General features: G+C 46.2%; 1 protein-coding gene across 2 annotated transcripts in view; it reads left to right on the top strand.

Annotated features, from left to right (window-relative positions):
* The window catches only part of Scamp1 (secretory carrier membrane protein 1), a 93,422-nt gene that overhangs the window by 16,813 nt on the left and 55,510 nt on the right, over positions 1–21,099 (top strand). For both annotated transcript variants that reach the window (XM_076552075.1, XM_076552074.1), the window contains exon 2: positions 16,596–16,673. Coding sequence is in view for 1 of the 2 variants with exons in the window: in XM_076552074.1 (XP_076408189.1) it covers positions 16,596–16,673 (78 nt within the window). In the remaining variant the exon portion in view is untranslated. The remainder of the gene's footprint in view (positions 1–16,595; positions 16,674–21,099) is intronic.

The following is a 21,099-nucleotide window of genomic DNA, read 5'->3' as shown; positions in this document are numbered from 1 at the left end:
CTCCGGGGCCACTCAGCCTCCCGAGTAGCTGAGACCCCAAGTGCTCGTTTGGCCTGGCTCTAGACAGTACTGTCTGTTTTGATGGAAGTTCAGGTCATTTACATACGGTGCTGCAAAATAGGCTGTCAAATTTGGAATGGTGGCTGCTGGATATGGTGGCTCAACACCTTTAGTCCTAGCACTCACGAAGCAGAGGCCAGCCTGGTTTACAGAGAGGGTTCCAGGACAGCCAGAGCTGCATAAGGAAACCCTGTCTTTTTTTTTTTTTTTTTTTTTTTTTTTTTTTTGAGTGACAAAACCCCTTTACCTCAGTGACATCTGCTCCCATTGGCCAGTGCATCATCATTGGAAATCCCTTCGCCAGTCTCTGCGGTTTCAGTCACAGTTAACATGACTTGTATGGATTCAGTGGCACATTCTGGCAATGACAAACAAAGTGTATATATATGCTCAGTTTTTAATTAACCATCTGACATGAGATGAAGCCTCTGGGCTTCAGTCTTCCTAGTTACAGAGCTATGGGTGCACACTGCAACAGCATCAGGGTAAAAACGCCCATGCTTTCTGCTTCTTTCCTCAAGGTCACTACTACCCAAGTGGAACAAGAGGAAGGGACTGTGCAAACTTGTACGGAGTGCCCAAGGCTAGCCAGATACCTGTATAGTTGCTAGAGATAAAAAGATGAGTGAGATCCCTGATATCAGAGTATCCACCATTCATCTGGGAAATATAATATTTATTTCAATAAGGAAACAACACATTTTTCATTGCAGGAGCAACATGTTCTGAGGTGTCTCCTAGGCTGTCTTAAATGACAGTGAGGAAGTGAGGAATTGATTACTCTGCAGCTCCTGCAGCGCTAAATGCAAAGTCTCAGTTCACCTCTGTAGTCTCATAGTTCACCTCTTCGTACACAGACAGGGACATTTAGTCAGACACTAATTTTTCTAAGTTAACTCAGGGGCGACAGAATTTTGACTGGATCTGTCACAGGGAACCGCTGTAACAAGTGCTGTCTCTGCAGGGGAGAATCTGGTGTGTTATCCCTTCGGCACCTCTCAGTTGGACCAGTTACTTCTCAAGAGCTGCGTGTGGCTAATGATCACCCCACAGTACAGCACAGGTCTGAATGAAAGCAGTGCTGTGTTAAACCCGGACTCCAGAGCAGAGATGTCTGACATAAAAGATGCTGGCTAGCAAAGGGCGGGTCCCAGGACAAGTTCCTGCCGTGCCAGCAGCCAGGTATGAGGCCAGGCGTACAGCTGGAAATATGCCCATGGCTTATGTGTAAGCCAAAGGCATTTTATAGTGAAAAGTTAGAGAAGAAAAGCTCTGTCATTTACCCCCTCCCCATTGATTGATTGTGTGTGTGTGTGTGTGTGTGTGTGTGTGTGTGTGTGTGTAGGGTAGAACCCCTAAGGCATTATGCATACCAGGCAAGCACTCTATCAGATTGTTTACATAGAGTCTGCATTGGCTATAGATATGAAGAGCAGGGTCACAAAGAACAGGAAAGTTGTGAGAGAGGCAACAGCCTATCAGAAGCAGAAAGTACTGGTGGCTTCTGTTTGGTTTGAGTTCATGGTAATCTGTCTGGGATTTTAGACAAACTTTCAATATTCATTAAGGAATGTGCAACAGTTTTTTTTTTGTACCATTATTATTAACTGATCAACTTCCCCTACCTTCCCTCCCCATCCCTCAGCCTGTAAAATGATTCAGTTTGGGATTCCTAGAACTTTCGTCAAGCATAACAGCCTTTGCTCACTGTAGTTATGGTGCCTGTGATTAAAGAATGGTGATGTGACAAACCAGAGTCTCCATCCCTTGTCTGTCATTTGTGTAAATGCTGAAGATCCCCTTATCTTTGTCACCTCTAGCCCGTAAGTAAGTGTTTAGTTCCAATTATTTTAAAATTTTCAGATGCCAAAAGTTTCTCCAGCTCATATCAATCAAATCTCGAGGCGTGGTGGGAACAGGCTGTGCGCGGAGAGGCTCGTGCGGCTCGTTCTGAAGAACAGACCTGAGGGGAGGGGTCAGAGGGTGGGAGAGCGGAGAGGAGGGAGGCTGTGAACAGCGAGAACTACTGTAGCTTGGTGTGGGGTTTCAGGGAATCATGAGGGGTAGCGGAAAAGATGTGTACTACTCAGTGGTGTACTTTCAGGGCCAGCATGGTTGAAGCAATCAGTGTTTTTGTTTTTGTTAGCTTATGTCTCTTTTAAAGATGATCAATCCTTGGAATACAGATGTGAGGCCTCCAGCTGGGAGGAAGCAGTTGAACATGTGAGATACAAGAATAATTAGTCGTGTGTTTCTGAGAAAGGAAAAGAGGAAGTTTAGATGTGAGGAGGATGGATTTTTTTTCTCATGCAGGCTTTGTCAAATTGTTACAAAATTGTTACAAAAACTTCAGGGGATATCAACACTGGAGAATAAAAAGACTATAGAGTTATACTGTATTTCCTGTCTTTTTTTAGTCTCTAAATTGGGTGATGGGCATGAAACTAGCAGTGATTAGAAGCAACTGTGGGTCAGTAATTATGTTGGGGGATCAGTATATATATTAGGAGTCAATAGATATTCATGCTTATTAAAGTCTACCAGGGCAGATTTTGTATAAATATACTCATGGAAGTTAACTTTTTCTAGAGAGTTTTAATGGGATGCAAAATGGTGAAAACATTTTGTTCCATCTGTTCTCGTTTTCTGCCATAGAGGCACCCCCTCAGGTGATGAGAGTTTATTATAGAGTCTTAGGAGAGAGAGGGAAGCTCACACAGTCCTCGTCTGTCTATAATTGTAAAGATGCAGTCTCCACTGGAGAGAGGCTCAGTGGGTAAGAGCATTCCCTGCTCCTGCAGAGGACCTGGGTTTGATTCCCAGCACCTATGTGGCGGTGCACACGGTCTGTAACTCCAGTTCCAGGGGATCTGATGCCCTCCTGGCCTCTGGAGGCACCAGGCACACAGGTGTTGCACCTTCATACAAACACTCCATACCATGATAACGGTAACAACAACAATAATAAAAACCGCCTCTGACTAGGGGGCAGTTTTAAGATGCTACCGAGTCCCTGATCCTCCATACTCCATGCCTTTCCCTGAAGCAGTGTAAGCCATGTTCAGTGAACTCAGCGTTTATAAACCACAGAAGTAGAGCTACCCTATTTCAAGTGGAGATTGATGGCTGCCCCCCTCCCCTCACAGCCCCCACCTTCTGCCTCCATTCTGAGGCTCTTCTGCAGACTTTGGGGAAAGTGTCATTGCTCATTGGAGCAGTGGGACACGCTCACTTTCCCATTCTTTGCTCTGGTGAGTCATTGGCAACTGTATACAATTGGAATTCCCCTCAGAGGTCCTGTCTGCTGCTCTCTGCTCCCTTTCTGGTCACTTGAAGATTTATTTCTATTAATTTTTTGTTACAGCTGCCTGTGTATGGGAAGGTGCATGTATGTGCAGGCAGAGGCCTAGGGTTTGGAACTCCCTGGAGCTGGAGTTGCAAGTGGTTGTGAGCTGCATGCTGGGAACTGAATTCCAGTTTTCCAGAAAAGCAGTGTTTGCTCTTAACCATGGAACCATTTCTCCAGCCCTATAATAATAATATTAAAAACAAAAAAATCTCCTTTCACATCCAGTACTAAAGATGGTTGCATTTGGTTGCCTAGAAGATGTTTATTCTTATTTTATGTGTATGAATGTTTGCATGTATGTTAGAGCCCTTTGTGCATGCCTAGTGCCCGGGGAGGACAGAAAAGGGCACTGGATCCTCTGGAACTAGAGTTAAAGATGCGTGTGGTTGTGAGCTGCCGTGTAGGTGCTGGGAACCAAACCTGTGTCTCTACAGGTCAGCCAGTTCTCTTACCCACTGAGCCACATCCCTAGCCCTGTGGTCACTTTATTACGACAGCATCTCTTCCTTTGACTGGCATCAGCTTTTGATGTTCTTTACTCATTGATCATGTCTGTGGTTCCTGTTCGGTCTCCTTAAGAAATAGAATTTGGTTGGATTGGTGAGCAATTATTCAATCTACAGTCTCTTCAGTTGGGCCTGCCAAGCACCCTCACATCTAGGTCTAAAGATTGTTTCATTTGGCGGGGAGGAGACTGCCTCTTCTTTTCTCATGTAGCTAAGGCAATAGGCTCACACAACACCAAAGTTCAGCGAAGAACTACTGCTGGTAGTCTGTCTCAGAAGGTGGTTGTGGGCGATTTGGCTGATTTCCCTAAGACATGCTATATTGTAGGAAATTGTCAGTGAATAAGGGGAGAGCTTTTATTTTGTTACCTTTGTGGTGATAATGCTAGCAGTCAAGGTTATGACTGAGCACTTTTCATGTGCAAGGATTGTGTTAGCATGTAGCAGCACATGAGCAGTGTGATCCCCTTCACTGGTGAAAACCGAGCATGAAGTGCTCTGTTCCAAGTTGCTGGGGGATGTCTTTCTATATGCTGTGAATATGTGTTGCTCTGATTGGTTGAAAAATAAAGCTGCATTGGCCTATTGTAGGGCAGGATGGAGCCAGGCAGGAAAATCCAAGAGAGAGAGTGAGAGGAGAAAGGAGAGGCAGAGGAGATGCCAAACCGCTGTCCAAGGAGCAGCATGCAATGGGACGCAAAGCCATGGAATAGTGGCGATACATAGATTAATAGTTATGGGTTGAGTTAAGTTAGAAGAGCTAGTAAGGAGCCTGAGCCATAGGTCATATAATCTGCAATTAATATTAAGCCTCTGAGTGATTATTTCATGAGCAGCTGCAGGGCCTTGGGACCAGGCAGGACTGAAGAACATGGGAGCGCAGGGCTGGGTGGGACCAGAGCAACTTACAGCTATATCACGTTCCTGTTTTCTAAATGGGATCTGAGCAGTCAGTCAGCTCGCTTTCCAAACAGCCCAAACAAAGTCCATAGCATGACACTGTGAGGGCTACAGCAGGGCAGAGTGACGGTCAGATTTCCTTAGGGACTTGAGTAAGGGCGCAGAGCTAGGCGTTGTCAGGACCAGGTCTGGACTCTTCTTTTTTGGTGTTTCAAGACAGGGCTCGGTGTGTGTGTGTGTGTGTGTGTGTGTGTGTGTGTGTGTGTGTGTGTGTGTGTGTGTGTTTTGGGACAGGGTTTCTCTGTGTAGTTTTAGTGCCTGTCCTGGATCTCTCTCTGTAGACCAGACTGGCCTCGAACTCACAGAGATCCACCTGCCTCTGCCTCCCAGTGCTGGGATTAAAGGCGTGTGCTGCCACTGCTTGGCTACTGGACTCTTTTCTAATGCTCTTGCCTGCTTGAGAGCAGTACCCAAGTGTTGACATGTCCTGTGTTAGAGGCACACAGTACATGGCTGTGAATAGTCATCAGTGTCGGCTTTTATGTTGGACCACTTATGACCTACAGAGACAAGGAGCAGTGCCTGGCGCTGTCAGCCAGGGAGATTGTCTGCTGGGTCAAGCTCCACTGGCAACCAGAGGAAGTACTCTGCCAGACTGTGGTCCTCCAGGTGATACAGGACACTGAGATGCCCAAAACAAATGCCCGTCAGAGGAGACTTTTGAGGAAAGCGAGAGCTTTGGAGAGTGGGGGGGGGGGCTCATTGGAGGAATAAGCACCCCAGGCGAGCAGCATTGTGTACAGTGAAGGCACACTGCCCTGAAAGGCAAGACATCACAAAGCTAATTGTTTGTTTGTTTGTTTTTGAGACAGGGTTTCTCTGTGTAGTTTTGGTGCCTGTCCTGGATCTCGCTCTGTAGCCCAGGCTGGCCTCAAACTCACAGAGATCCACCTGGCTCTGCCTCCTGAGTGCTGGGATTGAAGGTGTACACCGCTACCGCCCGCCACAAAGCTAATTGTATTAGGTGTAGAATCCTGTGACTGGCAGGAACTCCTGTTTTCATATTGCAACTTGGTTTTTAAGTGAATACTAACTAAAGTTAAGTGGCATCCACAGAGGTTTGGTGGAATAGTTTTGGCTCTACTTCAGCAGTTAAGGAACAGCCTTGAGAGTCTGTGCAGTGCTGGTTCAACTCTGAGTATGTCGTTACGTGGAGTTAATAACGTATAAGAAGCTGGGGTGTTCCTTTTGGTCAAGAGGACAGTGTTCTTCTTTAGGAATCGGTTCTCTGTCTCCATCCGTGACTGACTGAATCAGAAGCAGGTGACAGACACTCAGAGCAGCAGTCACTGGTTTGGATTTTATTAATGACAACCTTCCTAGATGGTTCCTGTGTTTGCTGAAGCTTGAGATCCAGTGACACAGATGAAACTATGTCATCAACGGAAACAGTTTCATTTTCATGATGTTGAGGGAAGCATTTTCTTCCCCTAAGTATGGAGGATCCTAATTATTACTACCAGAGTCTAAAGTTGTTTTGAAATCCAGGGTTTCACTGTGTAGGCATGGCAGAACTGAACTAGCTGTGTGGACCAGCTGGGCCTTGAACTCAGAGACCATCTGCTTCTGGAGTGCTGGGACTAAAGGCGTGCTCTGCCACGGCCAGCATGTTCTTGATCCAGTTTCTGAGCAGACTGTCTGGGCATCGGAGTCCTCTGAGCAGGTGCTGGCCACACAGCAGGCATTAAAAGAGCATTGTTATGTAAAGCTTCCACTTTATGGGCGTCTCTACACTACTCACGGTTATTAAAATGAATCTGAAGTTGGGCTTGGTAGCACATACCTGTAATCAGTCCCAGAAGTCTGGCAGCTGAGGGCAAGAGGCCCTCAGACCCAAGTTTGAGGGCAGCTTAGATGGAGAACTTAGTAAAACCTTGTCTGAGGAAAGAAACAATAACATTCCAAAGCAAGTATAAAACCAGCCAAACAAGTCGGAAAGATGAATTATGTGGTAATTGAGAGCTGTGCGTTCTTTATCTTTTATTGAGTCTCCTTTCTCCTTCTGCTGTAGCCTACACACAGGCTGCTGCTTTGGTATTAATACTACATTAGGGAAGGTTCCAAAGAGGCTGGGGGAGTTTGTTTGCACGAGACAGTTCTGTCAGATTGCCAGTCAACTTTGACCTGGATTATTGTAGAAGGGAACATGTACATTTTGGTCAGCAACTGAAAGTAGGTACCTGGAAGGAATTTTTTTACCTGAGTCTCTTTGGTACAAGTTACACATTTATATATATATGCTTGATTTTTCTTTTTAAGAATTTAAGGTGTGTTGTAGAATATTATTTTATGCTGTGTTACTTTTGTTTATGTTGCATTTTGTTTAACTCTGTGAAGCTGTTACTGTGCCTGTCTAAAACACCTGATGGTCTAATAAAGATCTGAACGGCCAATAGCAAGGCAGGAGAAAGGATAGGTGGGGCTGGCAGGCAGAGAGAATATGTAGAAGGAGATAATCTGTGAGGATAGAGGAAGTAGCCAGAGAAGGAGGAGCTTGTCAGGGGCCAGTCACTCAGCTATACAGCAAGCCATGGAGCAAGATTTACAGAAGTAAGAGAACAGGAAAAGCCTAGAGGCAAAAGACAGGCAGGGTAATTTAAGAAAAGCTGGCAAGAAACAAGCCAAGCTAAGGCCAAACATTCATAATTAAGAATAAGCCTCTAATGTGTGATTTATTTGGGAGCTGGGTGGTGGGACCCAAAAGAGCAAAAACAACAAAGGTGAATTATGGAGAAGTTGAAAAAACTAGGTATGTACATTCAAAAACTCAGAGTTAGAAGCCATTGTACTCCGGTGGCATTCAGGGAAGCCCCAGTGGCAGAAATGGTAGATGAGCATACCCAAGCCAGGTGTGGTGGTGCATGTCTTTAATCCCAGCTCTTAGGACAGAGCTAGGCTGATCCATTTAGTGAATTGTAGTCTAGCCAGGGCTACACAGTGATACCCTGTCTCCAATCAAAGATTAGTCATCTTTCTGAGGTATATTCTGCCCTTGTCCTTTTGTTTTTCAACTGATTTTGTTATCTAATAATGATAAATATTTCATGGCTCCAAAATAAAGGCTGTAAAGGAGGTCTGCACAGTGAAATCAGCTTCTGAGCCCGGGACCCTGAGGGTCCCTTCCTCCTCCTTTAGGGGATCACTGATACTACTTTTGAGTTATTTTTTTCTTGAAAAACATACATAATCATTTTTACTTTCTTTCTCAAAATCAGCATTTTGCTTATACTGTCCCTTTTCCCCTCATGTCACAGCAGTTTGCATAGCCCTTTTCAGAACTGTCCAGACCTCATCGTGTACATGGGCCATGTAGATGTGACTCGGCCTCATATTGCAGCGGTTAGTGACCATTTCTATTCCTATTACCCGGGCCTGAGAATCCCTGCTTCCTTTGTGGCTTGGTGAGACTATGCCAAGCTCACGAGGTGTTTCTGGCCGAGAGGTGGGAGGTGAGAATTCTGTCAGTATGCTTTTCATTGGTTTTCTCTGGTGAAGGGGTGAAATACCTTTTCATCTACACTTCTGAATGATCTTCGTAGTTTTACTCTTCTGAGGAAGTGGTTTTGGTTGTTACTGCAGAAGAATTCCTCCGAGTGTTTCTGTTTAGGAGTTACAATACTTCAGGAAGGCAGTATCACCAGGCGTGTCTGGTTAAATGCAGCAAACCCAGACGGCCCGCTGCCTTTTCTCTTTACTTTTTTGAAGGATTTCTTACTACGTTTTAGGTTACACGAAACAGGGCACAGTCACAGCATTTTCACACATTTGCTGTGTCCTTGTTTGTCCTCTCCCACACCCTCTCCTGTGGGTCCGTCCCTGTCTCCCTGAATGTCGCTTTGCTTTCATGCCACATGTCTTCTGTACCCTCCTCCCCTCCTGCCCCTTCCATGAGTTGTCTTCCCCATCTCCTGGTCCCTCTCTAGATTCATAAGCTGTACATGTGCATATACATATACATGTATATAAATTTAAATCTAGATTTCATGTATCAGAGAAACATAAGGTATTTGTGTCTTACCTATTTTGATAACATGATGATGTCCAGTTCTGTCTATTTTCTTGCAAATGTTGTGATTTCATTTTCTTTATGGCTGAATTTAACTCCATCACACTTTCCTTCTCCTTCATCAGTTGATGGGTGTGTAGGTTGGTTTTGTAGCTTGTCACTGTGAATACTGCAGCAGTAAAAGAGAACATGCAAATACATGTGTGGATGTTGACTCAGAGTCCTTGTGTTCATACATGGGTGTGTGGCTGGCTCTTCTGGTAGTTCTGCTTTCAGGTCTTTGGAGGGACCTGTCCAGAGTGGCAGAGCCAGTTTGCGTTCTCACCGGCAGCAGATGAGGGTCCGTCCCTCTTTGCCTTTAGTATTTATTAACATTGGGTTTTTCTAATGGTGGCCATTATGACTGGGGAGCAAGGTGCTCTCAAGCAGTTTTAATTTGCATTTCCCTGGTGATGAAGGATGCTGAAGACTTGTTAAAATACTTCTTGGCCATTTGTATTCCTGCTTTGAACACCTTCATTTAGTTCATTGGGGCCCCATTTATTGATTGGATGATTTGTGGGGGTTATTAGGGTCCCATTTATTGATTCATTTGTGGGGGTTGTATTTCATTTTTATTTTAATCCACTGTCTGATGTAGGTAGCAAAAGTTTCCTATGGGAGAAAATCTACCCCCTCATTCTGCTACCTGTTTCCTTGGCTGTGCAGAAACCTCTTATTTCATGAAACTCCTTGCCAATTCTTGATGTTATTTTCTGTGCTAATAATCTTTTACAGAGATACCTTGCCTGTACCTGAATCTTGAAGTGTTCTACATGTGTTTCCCTCCTGTTTCAAAGTTTCGGGTCTATGTTAGTGTCTTTGATCCAATTTGAATCAAATTGTCCTCTGCATAAAAGGGCAAGGTGTGAAGACCACTCCATTTCCCAAACAGCAGCACTTGTCAAGGCAGCTCTCATTCCCAGCGTGTGTTTCTGAAAGGCAGTGTTCTCAAAAACGAGGTGCCCACAGCTGTGCGGCTGTTTCCCGGGACCTCCATCATACCCACTGCTGGCTGGCTGTATGTCTTTTGTGAAGTCGCAGAGTTTTTGTTAGTGTAGTATGATTTGAGATGAGGAATTATGACTCATCCAACATTACTTCTTCTGTTTAGGATTTCCATGGTGTCGGGACCCCTTGTCCTTCCTTGTGAATTTAAAAGATTGTTTTTTAGTTCTGTGAATGTCCCTGGAATTTTGATGGAGATTGCATTGAATAGATACATCATTTTTGATATTACTCTTTCACATGGGAGGTCTGTCCAATTGCCTGGTCCTCTTTAATTTCATTCTTCAGTGTTTTCAAGTTTTTATTATAGAGACCTTTCACCTCGTTGGTGAGGTTTATTCCTGGGTATTTTATGTTTTTGAAGCCATTGTGAATAAGATTTTCATTAAGATGATTTGCTTAGCAAATTTGTTGCTGGTAGTAGAAATACTACTGATTTTTTTTTAATCTTGTTACATTGCTGAAAGTATTTATCAGACCTAAGAAATGTTCTAGTGCAGCCCCAGGCTCTTTTAAGTATAGGTACGGATACTTTGAGTTCTTTTATTTATCTTGTCTTATTCTTCTAGCTAAGACCAAGATAATTGAATCTTGTTTATAAACTTTTATTTATTATTTGTGTGTGAGCGCACATGCCATGCTGTGCATGTGGAGGTCAAAGGATAACCTTGTGTGACATTCGTCCTCTCTCCTACCTCTCTGTGATTTCCAGGAATCAATCAAACATAGGCCACCAAATGCCTTTATCCACCAGGCTCTCTGACCCGCCTCCATTTGTTTTTAACCATGTCAGATCTCCTCTGCATAAATTAAGGTTTCCATCTGATGATGATATCAAGAGGGTGCTGCTTCTTACGGTTTTGTTGATGGTTTTGTTGGATCGCTGTTCCACCTTGTTAGTGCTAGGGGCTTGCTGGTTTCCTTGTTGACCATGACTGACTCATTCCTCCGTCCCTTTGGTCATCTATTCCTCACACGAGACTGATACTTTCCTGGCTCTTGTGATGAAGACTCTCTTTGTCTTCTGTGTATCACATTTTATACACGGTGGCAGCTTGGTTGTCACAAGTTGCTTCTGTTTGAACTGTCTGGAAATGTCCTGGTCTCTCTATCCGTTTCTAAAAGGTGGCTTTGCTATCTGACGCACTCTTGATTGGTATTTGTTTACTTTTGGGGTCAAGTGCACGCCCCATGCTCTTGTGCTGATTTGGGTTGCTGATGGGGGATGGGGTGCATTTGCCTTTGTAGATGTGTTGGTGTTTTCCCCTTAAAGCTTATCTTAGTTCAGATGCTGGAGGCTGAACCAGTGTGCTGTGCAGAGCAGGCAGTGCCCCCCCCCAGCTGTGCAGAGCAGGCAGTGCCCCCCCCCCCCAGCTGTGCAGAGCAGGCAGTGCCCTCCTCCCTCTGAGCTGTGCAGAGCAGGCAGTGCCCTCCTCCCTCTGAGCTGTGCAGAGTGGGCAGTGCCCCCCCGTGAGCTGTGCAGAGCGGGCAGTGCCCTCCTCCCTCTGAGCTGTGCAGAGCAGGCAGTGCTCTCCCTCTGAGCTGTGCAGAGCGGGCAGTGCCCTCCTCCCTCTGAGCTGTGCAGAGCAGGCAGTGCCCTCCTCCCTCTGAGCTGTGCAGAGCGGGCAGTGCCCTCCTCCCTCTGAGCTGTGCAGAGCGGGCAGTGCCCTCCTCCCTCTGAGCTGTGCAGAGCGGGCAGTGCCCTCCTCCCTCTGAGCTGTGCAGAGCGGGCAGTGCCCTCCTCCCTCTGAGCTGTGCAGAGCGGGCAGTGCCCCCCCTCTGAGCTGTGCAGAGCGGGCAGTGCCCCCCTCTGAGCTGTGCAGAGCGGGCAGTGCCCCCCCTCTGAGCTGTGCAGAGCGGGCAGTGCCCCCCCTCTGAGCTGTGCAGAGCGGGCAGTGCCCTCCCCCCCAGCTGTGCAGAGCGGGCGGTGCCCTCCCTCTGAGCTGTGCAGAGCGGGCAGTGCCCTCCCCCCCCAGCTGTGCAGAGCGGGCAGTGCCCTCCCTCTGAGCTGTGCAGAGCGGGCAGTGCCCTCCCCCTGAGCTGTGCAGAGCGGGCAGTGCCCTCCCTCTGAGCTGTGCAGAGCGGGCAGTGCCCTCCCCCTGAGCTGTGCAGAGCGGGCAGTGCCCCCCCTCTGAGCTGTGCAGAGCAGGCAGTGCCCTCCCCCCCAGCTGTGCAGAGCAGGCAGTGCCCTCCCCCCCAGCTGTGCAGAGCAGGCAGTGCCCTCCTCCCCCTGAGCTGTGCAGAGCGGGCAGTGCCCTCCCTCTGAGCTGTGCAGAGCGGGCAGTGCCCTCCCCTGAGCTGTGCAGAGCGGGCAGTGCCCTCCCCCCCAGCTGTGCAGAGCAGGCAGTGCCCTCCCCCTGAGCTGTGCAGAGCGGGCAGTGCCCTCCCCCTGAGCTGTGCAGAGCGGGCAGTGCCCCCCCTCTGAGCTGTGCAGAGCGGGCAGTGCCCTCCTCCCTCTGAGCTGTGCAGAGTGGGCAGTGCCCTCCCTCTGAGCTGTGCAGAGCGGGCAGTGCCCCCCCAGCTGTGCAGAGCAGGCAGTGCCCTCCTCCCTCTGAGCTGTGCAGAGCGGGCAGTGCCCTCTCCCTGAGCTGTGCAGAGCGGGCAGTGCCCTCCTCCCTCTGAGCTACACCTTAGACCCTTTTTCGTCTGTAGTATTGGTTCTCTGCTTGTGTTTTCAACACGTCGACTGTGGGATGGCTGGGCATTCTCTGGAGGTGTCTGTTTGGAGTCTAATGCCCCCTGTGTTTGGGACCCATTTCCTCCTCTCCATCTGGGAAAGTCTTGGAATGGTTTTGTGGAATGAGTGGCCTTCAGATTTATCTTAGTCCTTCTCCTCGGGCCTGGCTTCTTGACTGTCCTCAGAGTCCTTGGGGCCTTGTCCATGCTCACATTTTGTCTTTGTGTATATCTGAGTGTGTCATTGCCTTAAGCCTGTCCCTCTGCACTGATGACATTTCTTCTTCTGTCTTTGTTTGTTGATGATGCTTCCTGCCATGTTTTCTGTTTGCCTGATGGACTCTTATTCCCATCATTTTTAACTCGGTTCTTTTTCAGAATCTGTTTCCTTGCTGATTTTTCCTCATTTTTGAATTAATGCCCCCCCTTTTTTTATCTACCTTACTTTCTTATTCAGACCTTGATTTTTTTTTTCATCTACTTACATGAGTCCCCTATGTAGTCCTTGATCTTTTTAAAAATAGGACCCTGAGCTCCTTTTGTGGCATTTCATCTGTCTCATTATCTTTGGTTTCAGTATGGAGTTGTGGAAATGTTGCAGTGCCTTCCTTCCTTCCTTCCTTCCTTCCTTCCTTCCTTCCTTCCTTCCTTCCTTCCTTCCTCCCTCCCTCCCTCCCTCCCTCCCTCCCTCCCTCCCTTCCTTCCTTCCTGTGTTTGTTTGTTTGTTTGTTTGTTGGGTTTTGTGTATTTTGGGGGGTGGCTGTGTCCTCTAGTTCTTATTTTCCCCCATTTTAGTTTGTTTTATGTGAGCCCTTCCTGATGAGGACTCTCCTTGCTTGGAAACGTTCACATCCCCTGCTGCTGTTGGGAGGGAAACAGTAACAATATGCAGTAACAGTGGCTGGATAGCAATCCTGGTGTGGAGACAAAGCACCATGTACCTCACTGGCATTTGATTCCGAGACTGAGACGCTGGAGGACTTTGCTGAAAGTGTGGCCTCTCACCAGCTCCCTTTCTCTCCTCTCCCACATCCTGCTTCTCCCCTAGATGACAGCCGGTGCCCTCAGGTGTCATACTAGGTGCTCCTTGGGAAGCTGAGACCCTGTGGCACTCTTGCTGTTCTGCCCATCCCTCCATCTTCCTTCCCCTCCTCGCTCTTCCCCATCTTTCTCCCCCTCCTTCCCACTTCCCTCCCTTTTCTTTTCCTTCCTCTTTACCTCTCCTCCCCTTCCCCTTTTCCTTATCTTCCTCCCTCCTTCCCATTCTGTTTCCCTTTCCTCCCCTTCCTTCCCCTCTCTTTCCTTTTCTCCCTCATCTTTTTCTTTGATTTATTGCCCTCCCCCATTCTTCCTTCCCTAACCCCTCCCTTCCCCTCCCCCATTCTTCCTTCCCTAACCCCTTCCTTCCCCTCCCCCATTCTTCCTTCCCTATCCCTCCCTTCCCCTCCCCCATTCTTCCTTCCCTACCCCTCCCTTCCCCTCCCCCATTCTTCCTTCCTTAGTCCCTCCCTTCCCCTCCCCCATTCTTCCTTCCCTACCCCTCCCTTCCCCTCCCCCATTCTTCCTTCCTTAGTCCCTCCCTTCCCCTCCCCCATTCTTCCTTCCCTACCCCTGCCCCTCCCCCATTCTTCCTTCCCTAGTCCCTCCCTTCCCCTCCCCCATTCTTCCTTCCCTATCCCTTCTTTCCCCTCCCCCATTCTTCCTTCACTAACCCTCCCTTCCTCTCCCCCATTCTTCCTTCCCTACCCCTCCCTTCCCCTCCCCCATTCTTCCTTCCCTATCCCTCCCTTCCCCTCCCCCATTCTTCCTTCCCTATCCCTTCCTTCCCCTCCCCCATTCTTCCTTCCCTAACCCTCCCTTCCCCTCCCCCATTCTTCCTTCCTTAGTCCCTCCCTTCCCCTCCCCCATTCTTCCTTCCCTACCCCTGCCCCTCCCCCATTCTTCCTTCCCTAGTCCCTCCCTTCCCCTCTCCCATTCTTCCTTCCCTATCCCTTCCTTCCCCTCCCCCATTCTTCCTTCACTAACCCTCCCTTCCTCTCCCCCATTCTTCCTTTCCTACCTCTCCCTTCCCCTCCCCCATTCTTCCTTCCCTACCCCTCCCTTCCCCCCCATTCTTCCTTCCCTACCCCTCCCTTCCCCTCCCCCATTCTTCCTTCCCTCCCCCTCCCTTCCCCTCCCCCATTCTTCCTTCCCTAGTCCCTCCCTTCCCCTCCCCCATTCTTCCTTCCCTATCCCTTCCTTCCCCTCCCCCATTCTTCCTTCCCTATCCCTTCCTTCCCCTCCCCCATTCTTCCTTCCCTAACCCTCCCTTTCTCTCCCCCATTCTTCCTTCCCTAGCCCCTGCCTTCCCTTTCCCTTCTTTTTCTTACAGGCTGTCCCTGTTTAGACCAGGCTAGCATTGAACTCTGAATTTTTCCTGTCTTGGTTTCCTGAGTTTTGAATTATAATCATGTGCCACCACACCTGGCTGACCAAAAGACCCTGATGTTTATTGTTGTTGCTGTTGTTTGAGACAGGGTCTCATTATTTAACCCCACTAGCCTGGAATTCACTATGTAGACCAGGCTGGTCTTGAACTCATAGATGTTGTGGAATATTTAAGATGTGTTACATTTGTTTATGCTCTGGAACATTTGTTTAATGATGCAAAGATGTGCTGCATTCTTTTATGTTGCATTTGTTTATCTCTGTGAAGCTGTGTTACTGTGCCTGTCTAAAACATCTGATTGGTCTAATAAAGAGCTGAACGGCCAATAGCAAGGCAGGAGAAAGGACAGGTGGGGCTGGCAGACAGAGAGTATAAATAGGAGGAGAAATCTGGGAGGAGAAGATCGAGGAGCAAGAAAGAGGAGGAGAGGAGGACTCTAGGGACCAGCCACCAGCTATACAGTAAGTCATGGAGAAAGAAGAAAGGTATACAGAATAGAGAAAGATAAAAGCCCAGGCAAAAGAAAGACAGGATAATTTCAGTTAAGAAAATCTGGCTATAAATAAACCAAGTTAAGGCTGGCCAGGCAGTACTAATAAGTTTCTATGTTTATTTATTTGGGAGCTGGGTGGCAGGTCCCCAACTGTTGAAGGTGCTGTTTTAAAAAGGGAACTGTCCCACTCCTAGAAAAAGAGCCATAGGCGGTCAGTGACCACGGAGAGGGAGGGTCAGTTTCCTTCAGGGGTGAGCTCCCACAGAGACTGTCTGATTTCAGGTGGTCAGCCTTGGAGACACACACATACACACATACACACACACACACACACACACATACACACACACACACACGAGCACATGGACTCAGTAGGTTATGTATACGTGTGTGTATATATCTCTCTATATATACCTATGTGTGTATGTATGTGTATATATACATACCTGTGTGTATATATACACACACACACACACATACACACACAGAAACATAAACATGTACACATACATGTGTGATGATAATAAAGAAGAGACCGTGTGTTTGGGAGGTAGAACATGGGAGGGTTTGGAGGGAGAGGATGGGAGTGATGTAGATAGTTACTCTCAAAATAGTAAAACATTACAAAAATAAAAAGGAGACCATGAAGCTAGGTGTGGTGGCTTATGAATGTAATGACCAGCACTCAGAGTTCAAAGCCAGCCTGGAGTACAGAGTGAGACCCTGTGTCATGAGGTAAGCGATATGCACTCCCTTGGGTAGGTCTTAAAGATGGTGGGTTTAATCTGAGCGACTTAGGCAGTAAGAGGGACCTGCTCCAGTCGTTATTGACAGACTAGCAGCTGTCTTGCGTCAAACCCAAGTTGTATTTGTTTTTCTATGAGGGTGTGAGGGCTGTGGGTTTAAACATTACCTTTGTTGAAATGTGGAATACATTTGACAGTACTGTAAGTTTGCACTGTTTTGCTGAGTGACCAAAGGTTGAGATAAAGCAAATATCATGTAAATATCAAAATTGTGTCTTAATAGATAACCTATATATGTATATTTTTTTTCAAATTTTATTCTAGGACCCATCCGTTACACAGGTGACCAGAAATGTGCCACCAGGCCTTGATGAATATAACCCTTTCTCAGATTCTCGAACGGTAAGAGTATTTTTCCTTGCACTTCTTTTAAATGTTTAAATGGAAATTAAATAGGGAATTATATTTTAATTATGTTTCTTTTCAGCTGATAGGGTAAGTGAATGTAAAACAAGCTGTGTGAATGAATATGTTATTTAGAATTCAGCAAGTTAGGATTATTTTTCTTTTATGCAAAGGACATTGGTGGTAACCCAACCCAAAATTACCATGACGGTTCTAGAGATATTCCTCAGGTTTCCTATTCCATTCAGTAAAGTGCTAACCTGTGTTCTATGAGCCTCCCTACAGTACGTGAAACATTGGGAAGTAGGAGTGTGCCTCTTGATGTTGATGTTGTATTGTCTTTGTGGTAATGTGGGGAGATGCTTTTTTTTTTTTTTTTGCATCTTTCTTGGAACTCGCTTTGTAGACCAGGCTAGCCCCAAACTCACAGAGATCCATCTGCCTCTGCTTCCCCGAGTGCAGGGATTAAAGGCGTGCACCACCGCCTCCCGGCTTTTTAAAAATTTTATGTGCATTAGTGTTTTGCCATGGGAAGTTTCGGGTCCCCTGACACTGGAGTTACAGACAGTTGTGAGCTGTCATGTGAGTGCTTGGTATTGAACCCAGGTCCTCTGGAGGAGCAGTCAGTGCTCTTAACCACAGAGCTATCTCTCCAGCCCTGGGAGACACTTTCTTGTGATGGGGATTGTGTCTGGAACTTACTGTGATATTGTAAGTAAGTTGCTTGTCACTTGAGTCATTTGAGTGTTTTGAGCAGGACTCGCCTTCTGTAGCAGTTTCCTTCAGGAAATCTACGTGCTCTAGGAAAGAATATTTTTCCTCTCAAAATTTAGTGTTGCTTAGGGTTATGAGAAAATTTCCACTGAACGGTATTCTTCTACTCTGCATGCACATTAAGAAAGTATAAAGGACTGTCTTCTGCTGTCCATTAAGGTCATAACCAGTTACAGTTAGGGCTTTTTATTAAAGTCTTTTTGATAATTTTGACACAGATTTTAAAACTATTGAAGTATCTCTCTCCATAAAATAATGTTATCTCCTGAATTTGTGTTCATATCTTAGACATTGTACTCACCAGGTCCCTAGTTGTAGATGTTTGTGACTCTGGAAATGTTTTAGTTATCCCATGAATACTTGAGTTATGCATGTGGATTTTCACCACCCTGTAATGATCCTTAACTGGTGATCACCTCTTCCTGGTGGATATTTTTCATAGTGAAGATGTAGGTTTTGCTTGGGAGTTTCTTCAGTGTCTCTTTTATTGGCCTGCTAGTTTGAGGAGAGCTTTGTACAAAGTCGTGATTAAAAAGGAAAATGTTATTTGGTCCTTGTCCCCAGTCCTGGGCATACAGATCCTAAAATGTGTGGAATTTCTAGACAGATGAGAGTCTGATATGTGCTAATGAGGTGACTGGTGGCTTTGGCCCCCATATACCTCAGGATGGGCAGTTGTCACCAGAGCATCTAAGCATGGCTAGATGGCAGACATTTAAGCTTGCCTTCCAGGAGAGGGTCAGAAGGTATCATAGTTAGGTTCAGCTGTAAACTTGACATAAGCTTAGAGTCCCCTGAGAAGAGGGAACCTCAGTTGAGGAATTGCCTCTGTCACATTGGCCTGTGGCTGACTAGGGGACACTTTCCTTATTGCTAACTGATGCAGTAGGGCCTAGCCCACTGTAGGTGCCACCGTTTCTAGTCAGTTGGACCTGGGCTGTCTAAAAAAGGGTAGTGGAGCCTGGTGCTGCATGCCTTCAATCCCAGTACTGGAAAGGCAGAAGCAAATGATCTTTGTGAATTTAAGGCCAGCCAAGGCTACATAGAGATACCATGTCTCAAAACAAACAAATGAAATGTGAACTTAGAAGCAAGGCAGTAAACAGCCTTCCTCTGAGGTCACTACTTCAGTTTCTGCTTCAGGTTCTTGTGGGGGGGCGCCTTTTTTCCCCAGGGTAATCTTGAGGAGTGAGGCATAAGAGATTTAGATAGAAATATAGAGGGGGAAGAGAGACAGATAGAAACACAGGATAGCCTCGGGAAGGCCTGGATCCTAATCCACCGGCCCCTTCTGTCTCTACTAAAGGGCTTTTTAAAGGAATGCCAAGGGGTGGAGCAAAAGACCTCCCCCTAGCACAGCCAAGTTCAGACCCTTCCAAACACCTGGTAAACACACACATGGTCAGTCCACCCCCTTATGCAGCCATCCTGGGTAAAGCAAGCTCCGATCTCATTAGGAAAACTCTGTGGGCTCCCACAGGTTCCCTCCTTAATTTTTTAAAGAGCCCCTTAAGCCCCTGAGATAGACTGAGTCTGTCTTATGTTGTCCTCCTTGATTGATCTTCCTTACCCGTCATGGAGATATACTTTCCATCAAACTCTGGCTTAGGTTGGAAGCTATCAAGAAGAAAGTTGCCAATCTCTGACCACTAGCCTCTGGCAGGAGGGGGTAGAGAGCTTAACTCAACTCTGACTCACGAGCTTGCAAGTAGTTTGAACAACCCAGCAATCCCTAGGCTGCCACAACCCCAGTAAAGGAGTAAAGGATGACCAAGATGGACTGTTCTTTTTTGAATGGGTCTTAAGATATTTATAACAGACTTAGGTATGCCAAGCCTTTTTTAAATCAATAAACTCTTGATGCAAACTGCATCAAATAAACTGCATCAAACTTAAAGATTCCCTTAGCTTTACCAAACTCTGGTTCATTAATATCAACATAATTCTAGTATGACTATTACTATACATAGTTACAACTAGCATGACTATGTAATTATACTTCTTACAAACTTACATTCTATAGGACTACTTTATAAACCTTAGCAAACATCTAGAAGAGATCTCTTAACTGAACTATTATCACTATATATATTTACACTTTTTACAAACTTACATTAAACATTTAGACTTATTACACTTTTCACAAACTCACATTCAACATATAATTATTTATACTTCTTACAAACTTATATTCAAAAGGAAACTGTAGAACTATTTTGGAAACTTATATTCATAAGGAAACTAACTCCATCTCCTTATGCAACCCTGATGGGTAAAGCAAGCTCAGATCTCACTAGGAAACCTCTGTGAGCTCCCATGGGTTGCTGCCCTAGCTTCCTGTGATGGTGCACCAGCAGTAAGTAAATAACCCTTTTCTCCCCAGCTTGCTTTCTGGTCAGTGTTTCATTGTGGCAACAGAGAAGCAAATTAGAGCAGAGAGGAACTGGGTTAAGTTAATCACTGCAGTGGCCACTGGTGTACCCCATCATGCCTATGCAATGAGTCCACCCATCAAGGTGCCTGAAGGGTGGTGGGTCTAGAAAGAACATGGGAATTTGGGCCACTTCTCCATAGTCTAACTATGCAGTTCTTCCATTGGTTGGTCCTTAATTGTATCCTTTATAACAAACTAGTATTAATAACTAATATATACGTGTGTGTGTGTGTGTGTGTGTGTGTGTGTGTGTGTGTGTGTATTTTAGTTCTGTGATTTTTTTCCTTCCAGAAAATTATGAAATCCAAGGAAGGGGAAATCATGGAAAATCCCCCATTTATAACTAGGTAGTCAAAAGTACACTCTGTTGTGGTGGTATTGTGTTCCCCAAAATATTGTGTACTCTAATAAATTTATCTGGGGTCAGAGAACAGACAGCCACTAGATACAAAGGCTAGGAAATGGTGGCACTCACACCTTTAATCCTAGCATTCCAGAGATAGAAATCCCTCTGGATCTCTGTGAGTTCAAGGCCACATTGGAAATAGCCAAGCATGGTGACACACGCCTTTAATCCCAGAAAGCCAGCCTTTAATCCCAGGGAGTGGTGGTAGAAAGCAGGCAGACAGATATATAAGGCGTGAGGACGAGAAACTAGGAGATTTTGGCTGGTTAAGCATTCAGGCTTTTGAGCAGTAATTGAGCTGAGACCCATTCCGGATGAGGACTCAGAGGCCTCCAGTCTGAGGAGACAAGACCAGCTGAGGATCCGGCCCAGGTGAGATAGCTGTAGCTTGTTCTGTCTCTCTGATCTACCGGCATGGACCCCAATAACTCGCCTCAGGTTTGATTTTATTAATAAGAACTTTTAAGGTTCCTTCTACACTCTGTAGCTTGGAACTTAGGAGTAGTATCTGAAGTGGAGACAGACATCTATTGAACTCTTAACCTTTGAAATCCACCTGCTGGGGAAGGTGCGGCAGTACCAGAATTGAACTGATTTGTAGAGCACTCAATGGTTGTCCAGACAGTTGGAGAATGGGTTAAATAGATGTAGGGGGATGCCTCACATAGTGGATTAGTAAAAGATGCAAATAAAATGAACATTGGGAGCTGGGTGTTTAGCTTAGTGGCACTGTTTCTTCACAGTATGGGAGATACTGGGTTCTATTTTCAGCTCCACAAAAGAGCATGAAAATTTCATTTTATAACTGG

The sequence above is a fragment of the Peromyscus maniculatus genome, chromosome 15 (genome assembly GCF_049852395.1).
Source record: "Peromyscus maniculatus bairdii isolate BWxNUB_F1_BW_parent chromosome 15, HU_Pman_BW_mat_3.1, whole genome shotgun sequence".
Lineage (NCBI taxonomy): Eukaryota > Metazoa > Chordata > Mammalia > Rodentia > Cricetidae > Peromyscus > Peromyscus maniculatus.
Note: the sequence above shows the minus strand (reverse complement) of the source record. Positions and strands in the feature narration are given on the sequence as shown.